Genomic DNA, 17,259 nt, shown 5'->3' on the forward strand with positions numbered 1-17,259 from the left:
CTGCACAATGTGAAAGTAAGACTGACTTTGCTAGAACAGAACACCTCTCTGTGTTTGGTGCTAATATACGTTACAGTGGGCACTTTATTTACAACCAGTTGACAACCATCAAAAACCTTCTGTCATATATTGCTATAAATAAATAAAAGAATCTATCACATATTTACAATATTTCTTGATTCAAATTCAGATGTAACAAGGCAGCACAAAGCTGAATTTAAGAGTATTTTACAAAACATTTACAGAAACTATTTACAGCATTGTTAAAAGTAATCAACTCAAATCACTTCTTACTAAATTATATTCATTTAAAAAAGAACATTTTCCTCATTTTGGTTGACTTCAAAGCAGCTTTTTCTTTTACAATGTAAACCATCTGTGACTCAAACTGGACACAAAAAGAAAACGTTAATAACACAAAAGCTCTGATTTAAATGTGACTCACTCATGAGTCGGAATATAATGGATGACAGTGAGGATAAATGCCTCTGATGTGGGAGCTAATTAAATGTATTTAGGATGAGTGAAGGCCACTATAAGATGTAATGAATGCCATCACTGCCTGAGTGGAAAGTATGGGGATCAATAAGGCATTTACTGTATGCACATTCAATAAACTTCACTAAGCTACCAGAGTGTGGCTGGAAGGCACACATGAATGTTAAGACAGTATAGGTCAGGTTTTTCAAGTTTAACTTGCAGAACAAAGACTTGTGTCACCCTAAGGTGATGTGTTGGTCGCAAACTAAGTAAATATTTGCATCTTAAGCACAGATGTTTAAATATACAGTTTTCAGACAGCATCAAAAGAGTCATTGTCAGAACATCGTCTTCTGAAAGTCCTTCATTTTGAGACAGTTTTGTGGTCTGACTAAAGGGCTTCTTTCTGCTCTCATTTGCCCTCATAATGTTTCAAAGATTTATTTTCAGTTTTCTTTGCAGACTTGGACGGCACAGTGCTGAGGTCACAAACATAAGCCACAAAATGAGGTCACTGGGGGGGAGGGAAGAGGTTGTTGAGCAGCAGTAGAAAAAAAATGGCCATTACTTCATGTTTCCATCAGGAAAAAATTCCCTTCAAATAAAGCTAGTATTTACTTCATCCCGAGGTCATGCGATATCCATGTCCTCCATGCTCAGCATTTGCCTCTGCAAAAAACAAAAACAAACAATTAATAGGCAAAGTCGTAAAAATACAGGCTTGCCATCACTTTTTAGACAAAATATTTACTGATAGAAAAGTGATGCTGAGAGTGACGATACCTGAGGATAAACATAGCCGTCAGAGTTGTTCCTGCAGATGTGTACCTCATCCTCAGTGGTTTTCTGGTACACTGGATTGTCAAAGTGGATGGTGTTGGTGTTCTTCAGACGCCAGTGTCTCCATAGCAACACTGCTCCAAACACCAGCAGGGACATGATCACTGCAGAGCAAGTGAGGGTTGAAAGCCATTTGGTGAAGTCAGCAGAGAAGATAAAACAGCCATTTACAATATGATTGTGTCTAAGAGAGAGAGCCACGAGGAGCTGAAATATGGGACTTACTTATTGGCAACACAATGTAGAGAGCAATAGGGTGGGACGAAGGAGCTTCTTCAGGCATGGCTGCCAGTCTGTTACCTAAAAAAAACAGACAATACAATGTTTCTTTATATAATTCTTTAGGTAGGGTAGGTAGGTAGGTAGGTAGGTAGGTATATACTTTATTAATCCCCGAGGGGAAATTTTTTCGCCACAACAGCATACATACAGGAGCAATAATAGAAACAATAGAATAAAATAATAATAGAATAGAATAATATAATAGAAAAGCAATAAAATAAAAAATATAAATATAAAATATAAAATGCACAGTACATACAGTATATATACAGTACATTAAATATCTATATATATTATATACAACAAACCAATAAACACAGTCAACATATATATATATATATATATATATACATACGGTACAGTATATATCTATATATATAATATACATTACATAAAGTCAGATGAGAAGATCAAAACAATACCACTCTTGTTTGTATGGCAAATACTGTATGAAGCTACAGCTCAGCTGAGCAACCAGTGGATTAAGTCGCATGCGCCTGGCCAAGAAACAATCCCACCTGGTTAACTTTCTGCAAAACCACATGCTGTCATTTTTACTCCTCAGTTTGTGTAAGGATTTAACAAATGAGATAAGAACTGGCATTAAGAGGTGCTCATAGCTGGATTTTATTACTTTAACTCAAAGAGTCTTCTGTTTTTACTTTTATTCTAAACTAAGCTGATTGGCTGCTGGCTATAACTTAATATGTACTCATCTTCTTGTGGCAAAAATTTAAATAGGCCTAGGTCCCAAAATGTTGACATATTTCTTAAAATTTTAGATAAGGGGTGATGTACAGTGAAAATCTCAATTTATCGTTTCAGTAAGTTCACAAAGTCCTATGTTTCCAAAGTCCTTTGCATGGTCTTATTTCCTCGAGGTCCTAAGTTCCCAAGGTCCTTTGTCTTAATGGTCCTATGTTCCCAAGTTTTGTGTTCCTATGGTCCTTTGTCTTAATGGTCCTATGTTCCCAAGATCCTAAGACCCAAAATCAAAAACCCCTTCCTGTACCTTGAGCAGAGGCGGCAGGCTTTTCTGTGGTCTGTGCAGTCGAGATAGTTGTCATTTTTTTGGTAGTTGTAGTCGCAGGTGTTGTAGTAGAGGAGACAGGCTGCCTGGGAGGGAGCAGTGGAACTGTTTTGTTTTTGGCCGGAGTGGCACTTGGACCTCCTGGGAAATAAAAATATAAGGGTTACTGTCAGTACTGAATGTTTAAGTCTATTTTTCTTTTTTAATGATATGTGCAGGGGACATTTACCCGGAACACATTTCCTCATGTCAGGTCCCATGGTCATGTTGTCAGGACAGGCGCAGGTGTATTTCGGAGACTGCTTGTTGATTAGAGGAGCAGGGAGGCACAGAAACTCACAACCTCCATTTATACTGTTTCTCTCTCTGCACCAGTTTGTACCTAAAAACAAAGTGATTGGAGAAAGCATTAGAAAAAGTGAAACTGCTTAAAAAGGTTTTATAATAGCTCTCCAACAGGGACATGTTGCTTTACCGATTGGCTGCTTCAGATTGTGGTACAGCACAATGCCCTCTGGCTGGTCCAGGTCCATCGCCAGCTCGGTGATGTCCTTTCCTGTCAGGCGGTTGGCACTAAAAAGAGCGTTGTTGTTCATGTCTGTCCAAAATACTTTCTCCTGTTTAAAAAAAATATTAAAAAAATGCAGTACTTTAATTATTTCTGTCATTATTTTCAACAGTTTCCAAAAAATAAATCATGATTAATAGCGGAGTCTGATTACGAATTAGCACCACTGATCCAAATTAATGAGAAATTAATTGCACATTCAGCCGTCAGAGCTCTGGCTTTATGCTTTAAACAATTTCATCCAGATAACCACTAACAAACTGGATTACAGACGGACTGACTAGTTTGAAATACAGTCATAATGTATATGGTTGACGTTTTAAAATTGCACAACAGAATCAGGGAGGAGTACATTTCTTTTTAAATTGTATTCCTTTTCCGATTAAGATTCTGTTCATGTTTCTGATTGAAATCATTCATTTTAAGCGACCCTTTTATCAAATAACAACCATCGAATGATGACTTGACCCCAACTTCTTTCTCCTTCAGGGTCTTCATTTTAATCTAAGAATACAATGACTTCATGACTAACCTCAAAGACAGTCAATGAGAGGGGGTGGGAGAGTTTTTCTTCGCTAAAAATGAGATTGCGTCGGGACCCTCCGTTCACATCAATGCTGGAGAGAGTGTGCATCTTGCAGTCCACCCAGTACAAACGCTGGTTGACCATGTCTGTCACATGAAGCACACAAAGATGGATTATTATGGCTGTATGTTTATTATACAGTGAATGGAAATTACTAATTTATTTTAAATACATTTATGAAGTTCTGCTTACCGAGGGTGATACCATTGGGCCAAACAATATTGTCGGTTACCAAGGCAACGCGGTCTGCTCCATTCAGCCCACTCTTCTCAATCTTTGCCTCCTCACCCCAGTCTGTCCAGTACATAAAGCTATAGAGGACACAGAAAACGAATTAAAAAGACTGAAGACTACAAAGAAAAAGCTTCAGTGTTTCAGTAATTTTAGATTTGCGATATCTGCTTGAGCTTTTGCTTACTTATTTACTGGGTCAACTGTGATGGCTCTTGGCTTCTGCAGGCGGTCTGTGATGAGGGTCTTCCTCTTATTACCATCTGTTGTTGCCACGGAGATAGTCTTCAAAACGCTGTCAGTCCAGTAGATGTTGCCATGGATCCAGTCCACCGCAATGCCCTCTGGGGCCTCAATCCCGCTGCCAATCACAACACTGTGGTTTAAGGAGTTACCGGCCACGTCGATCTTGGAGCTGTCGGGAAGGAGTGGAGAGTTTCATTTTAGAGACTGATGCAACTTTATATGCAACCTACCCTACATCACAGTTTCTCACTCACACTGGAGAGATGTTTTTTTTGTCTTCACTGGCATGCAGTCAAAATGAAGTAAAGTACAGAGTTACAGACACAGGTTCTCTGGATTTTACTTGAACAAAAGGACTCCACTCTACTAAAACATGCTCGACCACGACAAAGACAAGCATCGGTGACATTTTTCTTTTACTATTTCTTACCTGAAGATTTTCTTCAAAGACAGGTCAGACCAGAAAATCATCTTGTTTGGCATATCCATGTCCAGAGCCACCACATTTTTCAACTGTTGGATCAGAGGGACATAGTCTCTGCGGTCCACTGTCATCTTCCTCACCTCGTGTCTGTTGGTGAAATACAGGGTGGGCACTGTACCTGGAGGGGACAGCAGAGGACAATTCAGTCTTGGTTTTTAAACAGGACTACAAATCTAAAGAGGTCATGTAGTCTGCAAATGTTCTTCGAGGATTTGGGACAGACTTTTTTTTCAAACATTACCTGATTCAGCCTTGCACGTTTTGCTCACATGGTCAATGTCATAGCCCTTCTCACAATCACACTTGTAGCTGCCAGGCAGGTTGATACAGATCTGACTGCAAGTGTCCGGCTCAGCACATTCATCAACGTCTGCAGACGGGCAGATGGAAGGTTAAGGGGAAAATTCAGAGTGAGAATTTGGAACAATTCTTAAAAAGTGTAGTTTCTAATATTAGGCTTTCCCTAAAATATACTTATTTTCAAATGTTAGACCCCTTCCTCTCACCTTCACAGGTTTTATTGTCCATCTTCAGCCTGTATCCTGCAGGGCAGGAGCAGTTGTACCCAACCTTCAGATTGTTGCAGTAATGGGAGCAGCCGCTAGATCCTGTCAAACACTCATCGTTGTCTGTGGAGACGAAGAGGCACCGAGCTTTTAAATAGTACTCATGACAACCAGTTCACTTATAGAAACCACAAACTATCTAGGCCAGCTAGCTGAAGTTGCTTGGCTTGCTATTCTAATCATATTTTCCAGGCTGTGATGCGGTTTTACTTTTTCTTTTTCTCCAAGCAGCAATCCAGCTGAACTTCCGCTGCACATCCTTTTCAAAAAGTGTCAAAGATTCCGGGATAGCCTCCATAAAGGTGTTCAAGATGTTAAATAGGACTTCACTCACCACACTCTTTTATAGGTTCATCAGACCAGTCCCTGCAGTCTCTCTGCTTGTTGCACACTTTGTCCATGCTGATGCACTCTCCGCTACGACACTTGAACTTTGTTGGGCCTTCACATACATTTTCTGTGGAAAAGAACAGGGAGATTATGAATTGGACTGTAATCAAATCAAATTATACTGTTGTGCTAAGACCTTAGGACTTTTCCATGTGCCTCAAGGGAGAAAGTATTAGCCTCTGCATTAGTGTGTGGGTGAAACTAGATTGAATCTTTGTAAGAGTCACCTATGTGGCAGCCGATCTCATCACTGAGGTCCCTGCAGTTGTGTTCTTTGTCACACTGGAGCCTGCCATGGATGCAGGTGCCGTCATTACACTGGAACTCATCTGGGCGGCAAGTAGGGCGACCTAGAAAAAGAAGATCAATGGATGAAAATGAGACAGAGAGGGAGAAGTGACAGAAATGGGAAAGCGAATAAGACGACAGAAGGAAGAGAAAATCATCGCTGACATGATCTATTGTGGATCATGCGTCAGATTTGATGATAGAGACAATGCGCAGGTGGCCCTGGATGGTAAAAGGAAATGTTGTGTGCTCAAGATTAAAGGCTGTAATGCTCTGTTTTCTATGAAAGTAATTTGCACTTTATAGTAGTCAGATATTATTTATCAGAGGAAAAAGGGTTTAAAGAGGAGAAAATGGAAACTAGAAATAGATAACACTCTAAGAAGGTCGACTCACTGCAGTTGACCTCGTCCGATCGATCGTCACAGTCTACACCTCCATCACACCGCCAGCTGCTGTGGATACACTTTCCATTTGCACACTGGAACTCATGAACGGCGCAGGGCGCCGGCTTCGCCTTTGGCTCACTTCCCACACAGTTCTCCGGCCACTCATCAGACCCGTCGAGGCAGTCCTGGTCTCCATCGCAGCGCCACAGGGCTGGCACACACACAGAGTTGTTGCACTGGAAGGACCGTGAGTTACAGGTGGGTTTGGAACAAGACACCTCATCTGAGCCATCGGAACAGTCGTTGTCGGTGTCGCAAATATAGCTGGTGGATATACACTGGCCGTTGGCGCATTGAAACTCGTTATCTTTGCACTGTTTTGCCGCTGTGGTGAGACAAGAGACAGAGAGAGGAGTTAATGGGACGATAAAGCTAGAAATGGACAGCAATACAGCAGGGAAGTTGAGATTTTGTTTTCATCATATTTGTTTTGTTTATAAATACCATATTTACATATATAAAAAAGGTGTCCAAATTATGAATACAAGTAAACATCAACATATCCACATCGTTTAGTAGTAGTAGCATATATATATATATTTTTTTTTTCTTTATTAGGTTACTTGTCCATGTGTCCATTCTTGTACGTCTGAGATCAATAAAGTTGATCAAATCTTAACTTTTCTTGTCTTGCCGGATTCTTACAGTCTTTCAGTAATTACTGTTTGTGATGTTTAAGTGTTTGTTTTGATTAATAGCGCCAATAAACTCCAAGATACTTACTGCAGTTTTTCTCGTCGGCCCCGTTGTTACATTCAGCTTTGCCGTCACAGTGCCAGGTTTTGGGTATACATTGGTTCATGGGAGCACCACAGTTGTACTCTGTCTCCAGGCAGGATTTGGCTGCTGAGGAGAGAAACCGGAAGTATGACTGATTTCATGTATTAACAGAGATGTACACAGCACAGTCGAAGCAAATCGAATCCTATCCAACTGGTGCTAAATGCAGAGCAGCGAGGCTAATTTAAGTACAGTTAAGTTATTCAGTCAGACAATACAACCTAATCGTTTCATGTTTGTCTGAGTTCATGTGCAGAAACAGATCATGTAAACTTTGTTCAGCCAAATGCAGCAACTTCTTGTGACCGGTTCAAAATAGTCATGATCTGCCTTGTTCCTCTAATACTTGAAATAGTTGTCCTCATGATTGATTAAATATATATATTCTGAACATCCATAAAATCTCCTTCACTCTTTTATTCGCTGTAGAAATTAAAAATATAATACTTTGCTTTTACTGCCTGCACATGCCAACATGTAAAAAGGGGAGTACTGGGACTCTTTTTCTTTTCTATTTGAAGCACTGGCAGCAGCTCTGCTCAAATGTATTTCATTTTCATTTTCAGGTAGGATTAAAAACCATGGTTCTTGGTGATGAAGTAACATACCGCAGGTGGCAGGCAGTTCATCAGTTTTATCACCACAATCGTCGGCTCCATCACAGATCCACCTGCGGGTGATGCACCTCCCATTTCCACACTTAAACTGATCGGAGCTACACGTGAAGGCTGCATCTGTGAATAATAGAAATTACAGACTTTGCGTGACATGAGGACAAACTAACACACTCATTTACATTCAACATCACAAGCTCTGACATTATCAGCATTTACAGCTCAGTTTACTCCTCGCTGATCGTGTAGAAAAGTGAGCTCGTGTCAACACAAACGCCCCCCAAAAATATATCTTTGTTCAGTTAATGTTTGACTGAAAACTACACAGAGGACAAAAATTACAATCAATTACAAAGCCACTGAAGTTCAGATAACTGACAGTGTGAAAACCACACCTTTCACTTGTTACTCAACTCAGAGGAGATTACCAAAATAACTTAACGACTCTGTGTGATTCTGTGACTCGTTACAGCAAGATATGATGTAATTAGACTGTTATGTAAAATATTCGGACAGAGGCTGTCTTATATTTCTGTATTCTCTCATGACACACATGCAAGTCATATTAAAAAAAAAATACATACAGTGGAGAATGTTGGGGAATCATTTTTCTTTAAAAACATTTTGATAAATAAAAATGTTTATTTTATGTGATGACGCAACCTCAGAAAACTCCTCTCATCAGCGAACTGATGAGTGGCGTTACCAGGTAATAACCTGGTTTGTGCACTTTAAAGGTTTCAACTGCCACTTCACAGGTGTACATTCAGGGGTAGCAACTAATAATGTAACTAACACCTCTGTTACTCACTTGTTGAACACGTTTCAGGCAAGGAACGGGACTTTTGTCATGGTTGAGATTTAAAACTTGGAAGTTGTACAACCACTGACTGTGGTTTATTTCGGACCCAGAGGTCTTGCCCCTAGACGATCACACCTCAGTGAGCCCACCGATCAAAGCATAAACTAACAGAAGCTGTTCACACTCCTGAATTAGTCTTGTCATCCTCCATCCCTTCTTGCACTGCTCCTGTGACCTGGAGGCTGGGGACATTGTCAGACTATCCCTTTAAGACAATAGCATGGGAGGAGTCGAACAATCACACCACTAGCCGCTGATTGGTCTCAGAGTGGCATTGCTCATAACAACATCACCACAGAGACCCACAGACAGCCGGAAACTCGAAACACAAGGAAGTCTGTCAACTTCAGAGTGACAGTGAGTGATGACACTTAAAAAAACACACAGGACAGGTCTGACTGATGACACTGGAGTGATGAGTTTCAGAAGTCTATACAAAAGGGAGGGGATGCTTTCTCAACACTGGGCAGTTTTACCTCTTTTGTAATTATTGGGACCGTTAAGTTGAGTCTGGGTTCCTCTTTCCTGTGTACCCCTCCCAATTACACTTTCACAGAAACCATGAACACACACAAACGGTAACACATATGGTGGGGAGGCCCGGCGAGCAGCCAGCTGTTCCCAAAGATATGCAGTGATACATTTACAACAAAACTGAAAAGAACTCTCGCCCACATTCCCTTTTTAGGAATCCCCCAATTATTACACTCAGACAAAAACGCTGGCACTTCCTGACCCTCAAACTCCTGACCTCGTCTCTGAGGGAACTGTAAACTACACAAGCCTGTGTTTTCATTTTCCACTGCTAAGCTTCCCTGACATTTCCACATACGGGTCATGGGACTCCCAAGCAGACTGTTTGGTAAAATTAGGTTTCCTTTAACTCTTTACAGTAAATCCTATCTGAGGAGGAAAGTGCACCTTTTGCTTTCAGGGTGACTGTTTTGTCCTGAGCCTTTTTAGTAATTAGTATTAAGAAATCCAAGATTTTTTTTATTCAAGATCTCCTTTAAATTTGCATTGAAAATAATCATAACCAAACTACTCATCATCCAAGTTTGCACTTTAAATGTGTCATTAAGCACATTTTTTATCCCCGTCGCTGCTCTGGGAGTTGAACCGGGTCACCTACAGTAAACCACAACATGTGTTTTCATATCAAAAACTGTAAGGCCAACAGGAAACTAAACTAAACAAAAAACACTGACAGTGATACCAACAGCATAAATGCTGCATTTACCCACAGAGCGAAACTGACAACCAGCAGATATCGGTGTTATAACACTACCATGTAAGGCCACGGCCTCACACACAAACCAGACTGCTACGATTCAGTTCCCAATGCTTTACAAAGGAGACTTGTTTGACAGCGGAAACTGGCATAAACGTTTGAGGGGTTAGGCGAGTCGTCACAACGCTGCCTGACAACAATCCTCCTTTGTGACCACACGCGACTTTGCTGTCCAACAATGCACTCCTGTCTTTTTATGGCACATGCATTGGGGCATGCACACACACACACACACACACACACACACACACACACACACCAAAAATACATCACAAGTGGGTGCGTTTATTTATTCAAACCCACACCCAGCAGTTAATAAATAACCAGGACGGATGATGATCATGAGCACCAACAGAACAACTGCTCACTGATGCTTTGGAAGGGGGTTTGTAATGATTAAGTAATCGAGCTGTACTTTATCGACACGAGTTCACTGGACTTACTCTTTGAGAGTCACCGCAAGGAAAAGTTTATCTCTCGTGGGAAACAAAAACTTTTTTCACTCCTCTTTACTGTACGCCTCATTTCATTAGTATGCTAAACACAAGGTGAAAGCATTTAACAAAACAGAGCCAGATGTTTAAACAAAGAGAAAGAAAGAACACACACACAAACACACACAAGCAGATCTGATCACTGGAAATGAGCACAACGAACTGGAAAATAAACTCAAATTTTAATCTGAAAAGCTCTTGGAAGAGAGTGAACCTCGTTGGATTACTAGACCAATTGGCAAAAGGCCGCACATTGTTGGCTTTAAAGGGCAGCAGGTTCACCCCTTCACTAATTATTTTCTTTGTGATAATAATGGCACATTGTCATTATCATGGATGGAGCCCTTTGCCTTTTGTCTGCTGATTATGTGGGACTAAAATTAAATAGGGTTTTAAATTGATTCATTTTACCATGATTCCTTTTTCAATAAAATAGAACAGCATTAAATTTTAATCTGCGAGACAGATACTTTATCTCTATCTGTTACCGTTTCTTAATTTGGATGATATGCTTTATAATAGGGAATTTGATGTCGCTGAAAATCCATTTACTTTCTTTAGCTTTCTCTTCTCCTTTACTTTGTATTTTCTGGGTTGTAAATAATTCTGATATTGTGTTATTTATTGCTCTCGATGTCTCTTTTATAACCTTTGTTATTTTCTTTTTCCTGCAAAGCACTTTTCAATTCAGAGATTTAAAAAAAAGATTTGATTCGGTATCTAATCTTCATTTTATTTTATACTTAACTGTAAAATGTGTAATATATCTTGTATTGACTTGAGCTAGGGTTAGAGACCTTTGGATTAAACAGGATGCTTCAAATATTCATTCACTCATCGGTTCACTCACTTCATATACGCCAAGTAAAAGCTCTGACAAGTGTTTTTCATCATGGCAGACTCGGTGTGTGGTGATTCTGTGTCCGGAGGACAGTTGACAAGGGGAGGAGACACACAGGCCTATCAAGTTTTGATAAGCTTCAAGAGAAATGCAGACCTTCCAGCCTCTGGTTTCTTCTGGCTTGCAGCAGGCCAGAAAGAAGCCTCCAGGCTCTTCCCCCCACCTTGGCTGTGTTCGGAATGTGCACTCGTTCCCTATATAGTCCACTACATAGGCGTCAGGCATTTTGTAGTGCTGTTCGAAATTTCAACTGTAAATTCCGTTCACTGCATAGGGCACTTAAAGTATCCCACAATGCATCATGAAAAGTGGTGTACATCCGATGGTCACTAACCCGAGCCCTGTATCCCATCATGCACTGCGCCGAAGGAAACACTGGAAGGCCGACAGGTGTAGAGAGCAACGTGAGCTTATGTACTTGTGTAAATCAGTCTTCTCTCGAACTTTCGTTGATATGTCGGATCTGTTTGTTTAACGGTTTCTTAGCTGTGTAATAAGTTGTGACTTTGTAATTAACATGTTATCGCTCGACTAAACCGCCGTGTGTCAACACTGCTAATGATCCTGGCGGCCTAATTAGTTGTTTTTCAGTCCACCTGTTGCTTGTTAATACACGATGTATCCTTTATCCGACTGCTTTGTGCCCCCCCCCCCACCACAGCTCTGACAAATCAATAACATATTTATAACTCGCATCGTATTGATTGGAACATTTTGCCTGCTTAAATCATCTACTGGTTGTAATAGTTTGTTGTATATGATGTGAGAACTGAGTCATGTCTAAGTTGCCCCAGGAGGCAGTGTCGTCTGAGACGTGAGTTAATTGTTCACACTGATAAATTATAAAGGCGGTATTATGCCTATTTATGGATGTTAAAAATAGATGTAGAAGCCTGGCATCATCTTATCTTCTCATTTACAATGTGACGACGTCCTGCTGCTATAACATGAGCAACATCCGTCTTCTGATTCTGCTACTCCTGATCAGAAGTATTTGAATGATTGTGAGAACAAAGATTGATATTGGCTAGTGTTTCCACCGAGCAGTCGAAGCTTTTTTTTTTTTTTAAATTTTTTTATTTAAACGTTAATATTAAAACGAATATATTTCCGATGGAGTAGAGTATAAATATGATAGCAGGCACGAGACAAATCTACAATTTGTAGGCCAAGAATGTACTGAAGCAGAACAGCGCAGTACTTAGTATTATTTAATATGGGGAAATAGTCATTATAATATGTATTTATCACAGGAACGCATGCTGTTATTGAGTTATTATCTAATGGGAGTTTCCACCAGCTGAGGTCGATCTGGTCCGTTTTAATTGTGCGACCGTAATGACGTAATTAACCCATTAAGTTATTTTTTTCAGTTGGTCACCTCGCTCACTATATAGTGCCCTACATACAAGTCCCATAAGTAGGGGGTAGGGGGTAGGGAGTAGGGAACGAGTGGACATTTCGAACACAGCCCAAGTCGTGTAAAACCGCCTGTTGACTCATTAGTCCCGCCCATCTGAAATTCGAAACCGGCCGGCAAGTCGATGAACGTATTTGGCTGTTCCCCTGCAGTTTACAGTAAAAGGAGCCAATCAGAGCACGGTGCGTAAATTCCATTCACATATGAAGACAAAGTAAACCACACGAATAAAACCACCAATATTAGGCTACTTCATTTCCTTTTAGAAGCCGTTGAACATGTTCAAGAGAATTTGAAGTGATATTGAAAGCAAGTAAAGTCATTATCATAGATAAGAGTTCAATAAATAATAGATACGAGTTAAGTAGTCACATGTAAATATCCAGAAAACACAAATTACCAGGCATAAACACTTACACACGGAAAAGGCTTTACATTTACACGCACAATTGCATATAAATATATAAATATAAATACATCAGCCTTGCATATCTCAAAAAATTAGAGACAGGAAATAAAAGGTCTTACCTGCTTGAGCCAAGCAATGAATCAGCATCAGCAGACACAAACATGTGGACAGTCCGGTGAGTCCCCTCCGCATCCCAAACATGTCCTCTCCTTGTTATCGGCAACCTTTTTGACAGCTACAGAAAAGTCAGCTGTGAGAGCAGGTATGGAAGGGAGAGCCAAGTTCACTGCAGGGTCTGTACGTATCAGACGGACGAGGCAGAGAGCGAAGTCAAACCGCGGCGGTGCGCAAAAGACGAGTGCAGCAAAGTATTATGGGGTTCGAGTCACATCTGACCATTTTTCTATGACAGGAGGGCGGTGCTAGAGCAGTGGTGTGATGTTTGAATTTGGACGTGAGCATCGCCGGGGGGAGGAGCCAGAGTTGCTGCATCACTTAGTTGCTCCATCATCCCTCCATCCACCCAAACCCAGTGTGCGTGTGCGCGTGCGCGTGCGCACGAGGTAGAATGACAGAGTGTAAGAGGAAACTCTGGAAGACAAGAGCATGTATGATAAGAGCTTTAATATTAAAATCAGGTCGTGTACTGATGTCACAAAATAAATGAAATGCCATAAAACAACAGGTACACTATACAGCCAGACAGGCTGGAGTGATTATACACTAGAAAAGGCAGAAGAAAGACAGCCGGTGTGTGTATACAACCACATGTGGAGTCCAGCAAGCGTTTGTGTTTAAAAAGGTTATACTTACAGCTTTGTTTCTCACAGAGATGGTACTCACGTGCACACTGTTTTGTTTTGTTTAAACCTCTTTGGGTTTCCAGAACCCATGCGCTCAAATTTACACAGAAAAAAAACACAATGTATAAATTCTAAATGGCTCGCTTAAGACACAAATCATTTTATTTTATACTATTTTACCCTTCTGGCACCACCAGCCTCCTTTATTGAACTTTATTTTATCTATCTACAGTTCATATTAAATCTATAGTCCAAAATGTAAAGCAACAGCAAAATGACTACACTAGTAAATACAAAATAAATACATTTTACATTTAAAAAAAAGTACATAGATTATAAATTTGCAGCCAACAGTGTAGCCAGGGTGCAGGATTAAGATTCCCCTGCTTTTAGGTAATCAGAAAAATTGCTGTCAAAAAAGAAAAAAAAGAAGAAGCCAAACACAGCACAAAACTGTACATTATTTTGATAAAGCTCACTTCATTCTTACAGGTAAAATGTCAGAAGTTATTTTCAATGCAACAAGAGAAAGATTATTCTTCATGAATTCTGTGGATACTTAACAGTCAGACATTCTCCGCCTCTGCTTGCTCCATGAGTTTTAAAATAGACACCTATCCAAATGTAAATGATTAGGGTCACTGCTCCACTTCCAAATGCAAAAAGACCATTTGCAAGATAAAATATCACCATTATAGTGAATCAAAATGGGTGTTGGATCACAAAACAGAAAAAAACTCTGCAATCCACAGGAACTATTATGCACCAGATGGTTTGTGGTTTGAGTTCCCTGGAAGTAATGTTTACAGAAAGAAATTGCTCTTTCCATCACTGTCTTCTCGTCTTTCCCTTTATATAGATTTACAGTATGTGAGAGTGGATGGACAGTCCAGCGACACAAAAAACAGAAAGTTTTCTCCGACATTGCCCTTTTTCATACAGCATGAAAACGATCCAACTGAATCACATGGAAAGTTCAGTTTGGATTGCAATAAATATAGAGTGATGACATCACAGACTGGAAGCCGCAGTGCCGAAAGGATCAATGGTTTTAATCAGTTTGTCATCAGCATGTGTGAAATGGAGAGAGTTTCAGTTCAGGATACATGCCCACCTAATGCATGTATGTGAATCAGGCAGAGAAACTATCAGTGTTTATAAAGGGGTGTGTGTGTGTGTTGAGATGGGGGGAGGACCTTGGCTGTTGGCTCCTGGTAGAGGCAGGGAATGAGTTGTGGGAGGTATTCCTGGAATGTCAAAATAGCAGCTGGATTACATATTCTGCTACACCCACTGTCACTACGCACTGTTAACACACCCACACAGAGGATCACGGAAAGTGTCTTTTGAATGTGAACGCATGAATGGTACATTTCTAACTACATCTGTCACCACATGTTCAGGAGTTAGTAACACATCAACTTTACAGACTCATGAAAAGGACGGTGAGTCACACGTGAAACATTCAATTCTTCTTCTCTGTAGTGGCTTCCAGACCAAACTTGTGCCCTCTTTTATTTACACTGTAAACAATTTATTGAGTACACTGGCAAATCAGACATGATCAGATACATTGAAGAGGAACATCAGAGGAAAAATATCTGTTCCCTATCTCACAGGTGTTACCCGGAACATTAACAATGGCTCTGCTCAATTTCGAGTATCACAGGTAGTAATGACAGTGAGCCATAAGTTCTCAGTGAGAACTGTAACTCTCAGTGAGAACTTATCCAGATGTATTGGTCTAGTACTGATTGGCAGTCTGTTGATCAGACTTTCAACATTTCAATATAGCTTCAATATAATTCCACATTACTGCTACTTCGGTTGTTGAAGAATTCAGAGATGATGGCAGCGATTAAGAGGTCTGACCCCCGACTGAATGATTAGTTCCTCCTATATATAATATTTAAAATATTCCTAATGGGAGCAGCTCAACAGAGTGAACTACAGAACAGAGGAAACATGAATTGTTTATATCTAAAAAGTAACGTATATAAATCTATGTCTGTCTCTATGTAGAAGTATGAAGGCCGGCCAGAATGATCTCACACAGCTTGACTTTTTATCAGCACTCGTCTCTTCACTAAACAGAGAACGAGACTTTGCAAAACACACACAGAAGCCAGTGTGTGCACTCACTCGTGAATATCATGTAAAGTGTCTCAGGGCTAACAAATTTGATTGGTGCCCACAAGCATACGCATTTGCGGACATACAATCCCCGATCCCCGAAGGACCGCTGTGATAATACAGTACACTCCAACAAATCAGAAGTCCACACACACAAAGGTACACAAACACAAGCTTTTTATGAGCGCATGACTCTGTGTTTATGTCTGTGTTGTGTGGGGTTTTCAGGCCTGTGTCTTTAACACTTGTACTACAAAGTCTGTGCGTCATCAAAACTAAACAGAATAAAAAATTTTTTTTTTTAAAAAGCAAATAAAATTGTCGACCAAACACTTTTCATTGAAGTCATCTCTGCCTCTTTCAAATACCACGTAACAGCCTTTAAAAGATAGTTTAGGAAATCTAAAAGCTTTAGTTTGTACATCGCTGAATGTGCTGCTTTGGAGAGTTGAAGAGCTGCTGCTCTGCCTCTCCTCCCCAGGCAGATGTTAACAGCTGGTTTTGGGTTGCTGAAGGGGTTTCCTAGAAATCAGGAAACTCAAGTTCATTCCCCTCCCCCTCTCCTACTATGGAGCAAGCACTGCGACTTCCCAACACTCAACTCACTGTCGAGTTCCTGTTTAAAACTACATACACTCACACATCTCAGCATGTGCCAGCTTATTTCCTCTACACACACATATGCGCACACACACACACACACACACACACACACACACACACACACACACACACACACACACACACACACACACACACACACACACACACACACACACACACACACACACACACACACACACACACGTGCACACATACACTGTAAATTCAGCATATTTCCCTCTGATCCAGTTGACCTGCTTACGACATAAAATAGCAATGATGTTTATCATTCGAATAAAGACTTTCTGTTTTAATTTCCTGGTATGACCTTACTGAGAAGTGAGACCAAGGAGTTTACTAAGTGGTGCTGAGTTTATGTTGCAGGCTTTGAACAAGGAAGGAAGAAGGTCAAATCAACTAAACGGCCAGAAAAATTCATTGTTTCCCATTATATTGTTATTTTTAATTATAAAACTTTTATATATATATAAGATCCAAGAAGACTTAAT

At 40.3% G+C, this 17,259-nt stretch overlaps 1 protein-coding gene across 2 annotated transcripts; it reads right to left on the reverse strand.

The window, feature by feature from the left end:
- Positions 1 to 66: 66 nt before the first annotated feature.
- ldlrb (low density lipoprotein receptor b) lies at positions 67 to 16,898 on the reverse strand. Of its 2 annotated transcripts, XM_069697294.1 has the most exons (19): positions 13,608 to 16,898; positions 13,331 to 13,506; positions 7,829 to 7,954; positions 7,164 to 7,286; positions 6,388 to 6,765; positions 5,931 to 6,053; positions 5,648 to 5,770; positions 5,254 to 5,376; positions 4,989 to 5,117; positions 4,694 to 4,865; positions 4,205 to 4,432; positions 3,979 to 4,097; positions 3,733 to 3,872; positions 3,108 to 3,249; positions 2,862 to 3,014; positions 2,615 to 2,773; positions 1,546 to 1,620; positions 1,264 to 1,424; positions 67 to 1,149 (listed from the first exon to the last, which is right to left on the reverse strand). In XM_069697294.1, the coding sequence occupies exons 2-19, from the start codon at positions 13,410 to 13,412 to the stop codon at positions 1,111 to 1,113; spliced, it is 2,595 nt and encodes an 864-aa protein (XP_069553395.1). In that variant the 5' UTR covers positions 13,413 to 13,506; positions 13,608 to 16,898; the 3' UTR covers positions 67 to 1,110. The 2 variants fall into 2 exon arrangements, with proteins under 2 accessions (XP_069553395.1, XP_069553394.1); XM_069697293.1 differs by having other exon boundaries at positions 13,331 to 16,898.
- Between the last annotated feature and the right edge of the window lie 361 nt (positions 16,899 to 17,259).

This window comes from Brachyistius frenatus, unplaced genomic scaffold, assembly GCF_029030835.1.
Source record: "Brachyistius frenatus isolate BFR_SWC_R1_liver_20210118 unplaced genomic scaffold, ASM2903083v1 Contig_23, whole genome shotgun sequence".
In the NCBI taxonomy this organism is placed as follows: Eukaryota; Metazoa; Chordata; class Actinopteri; family Embiotocidae; genus Brachyistius; species Brachyistius frenatus.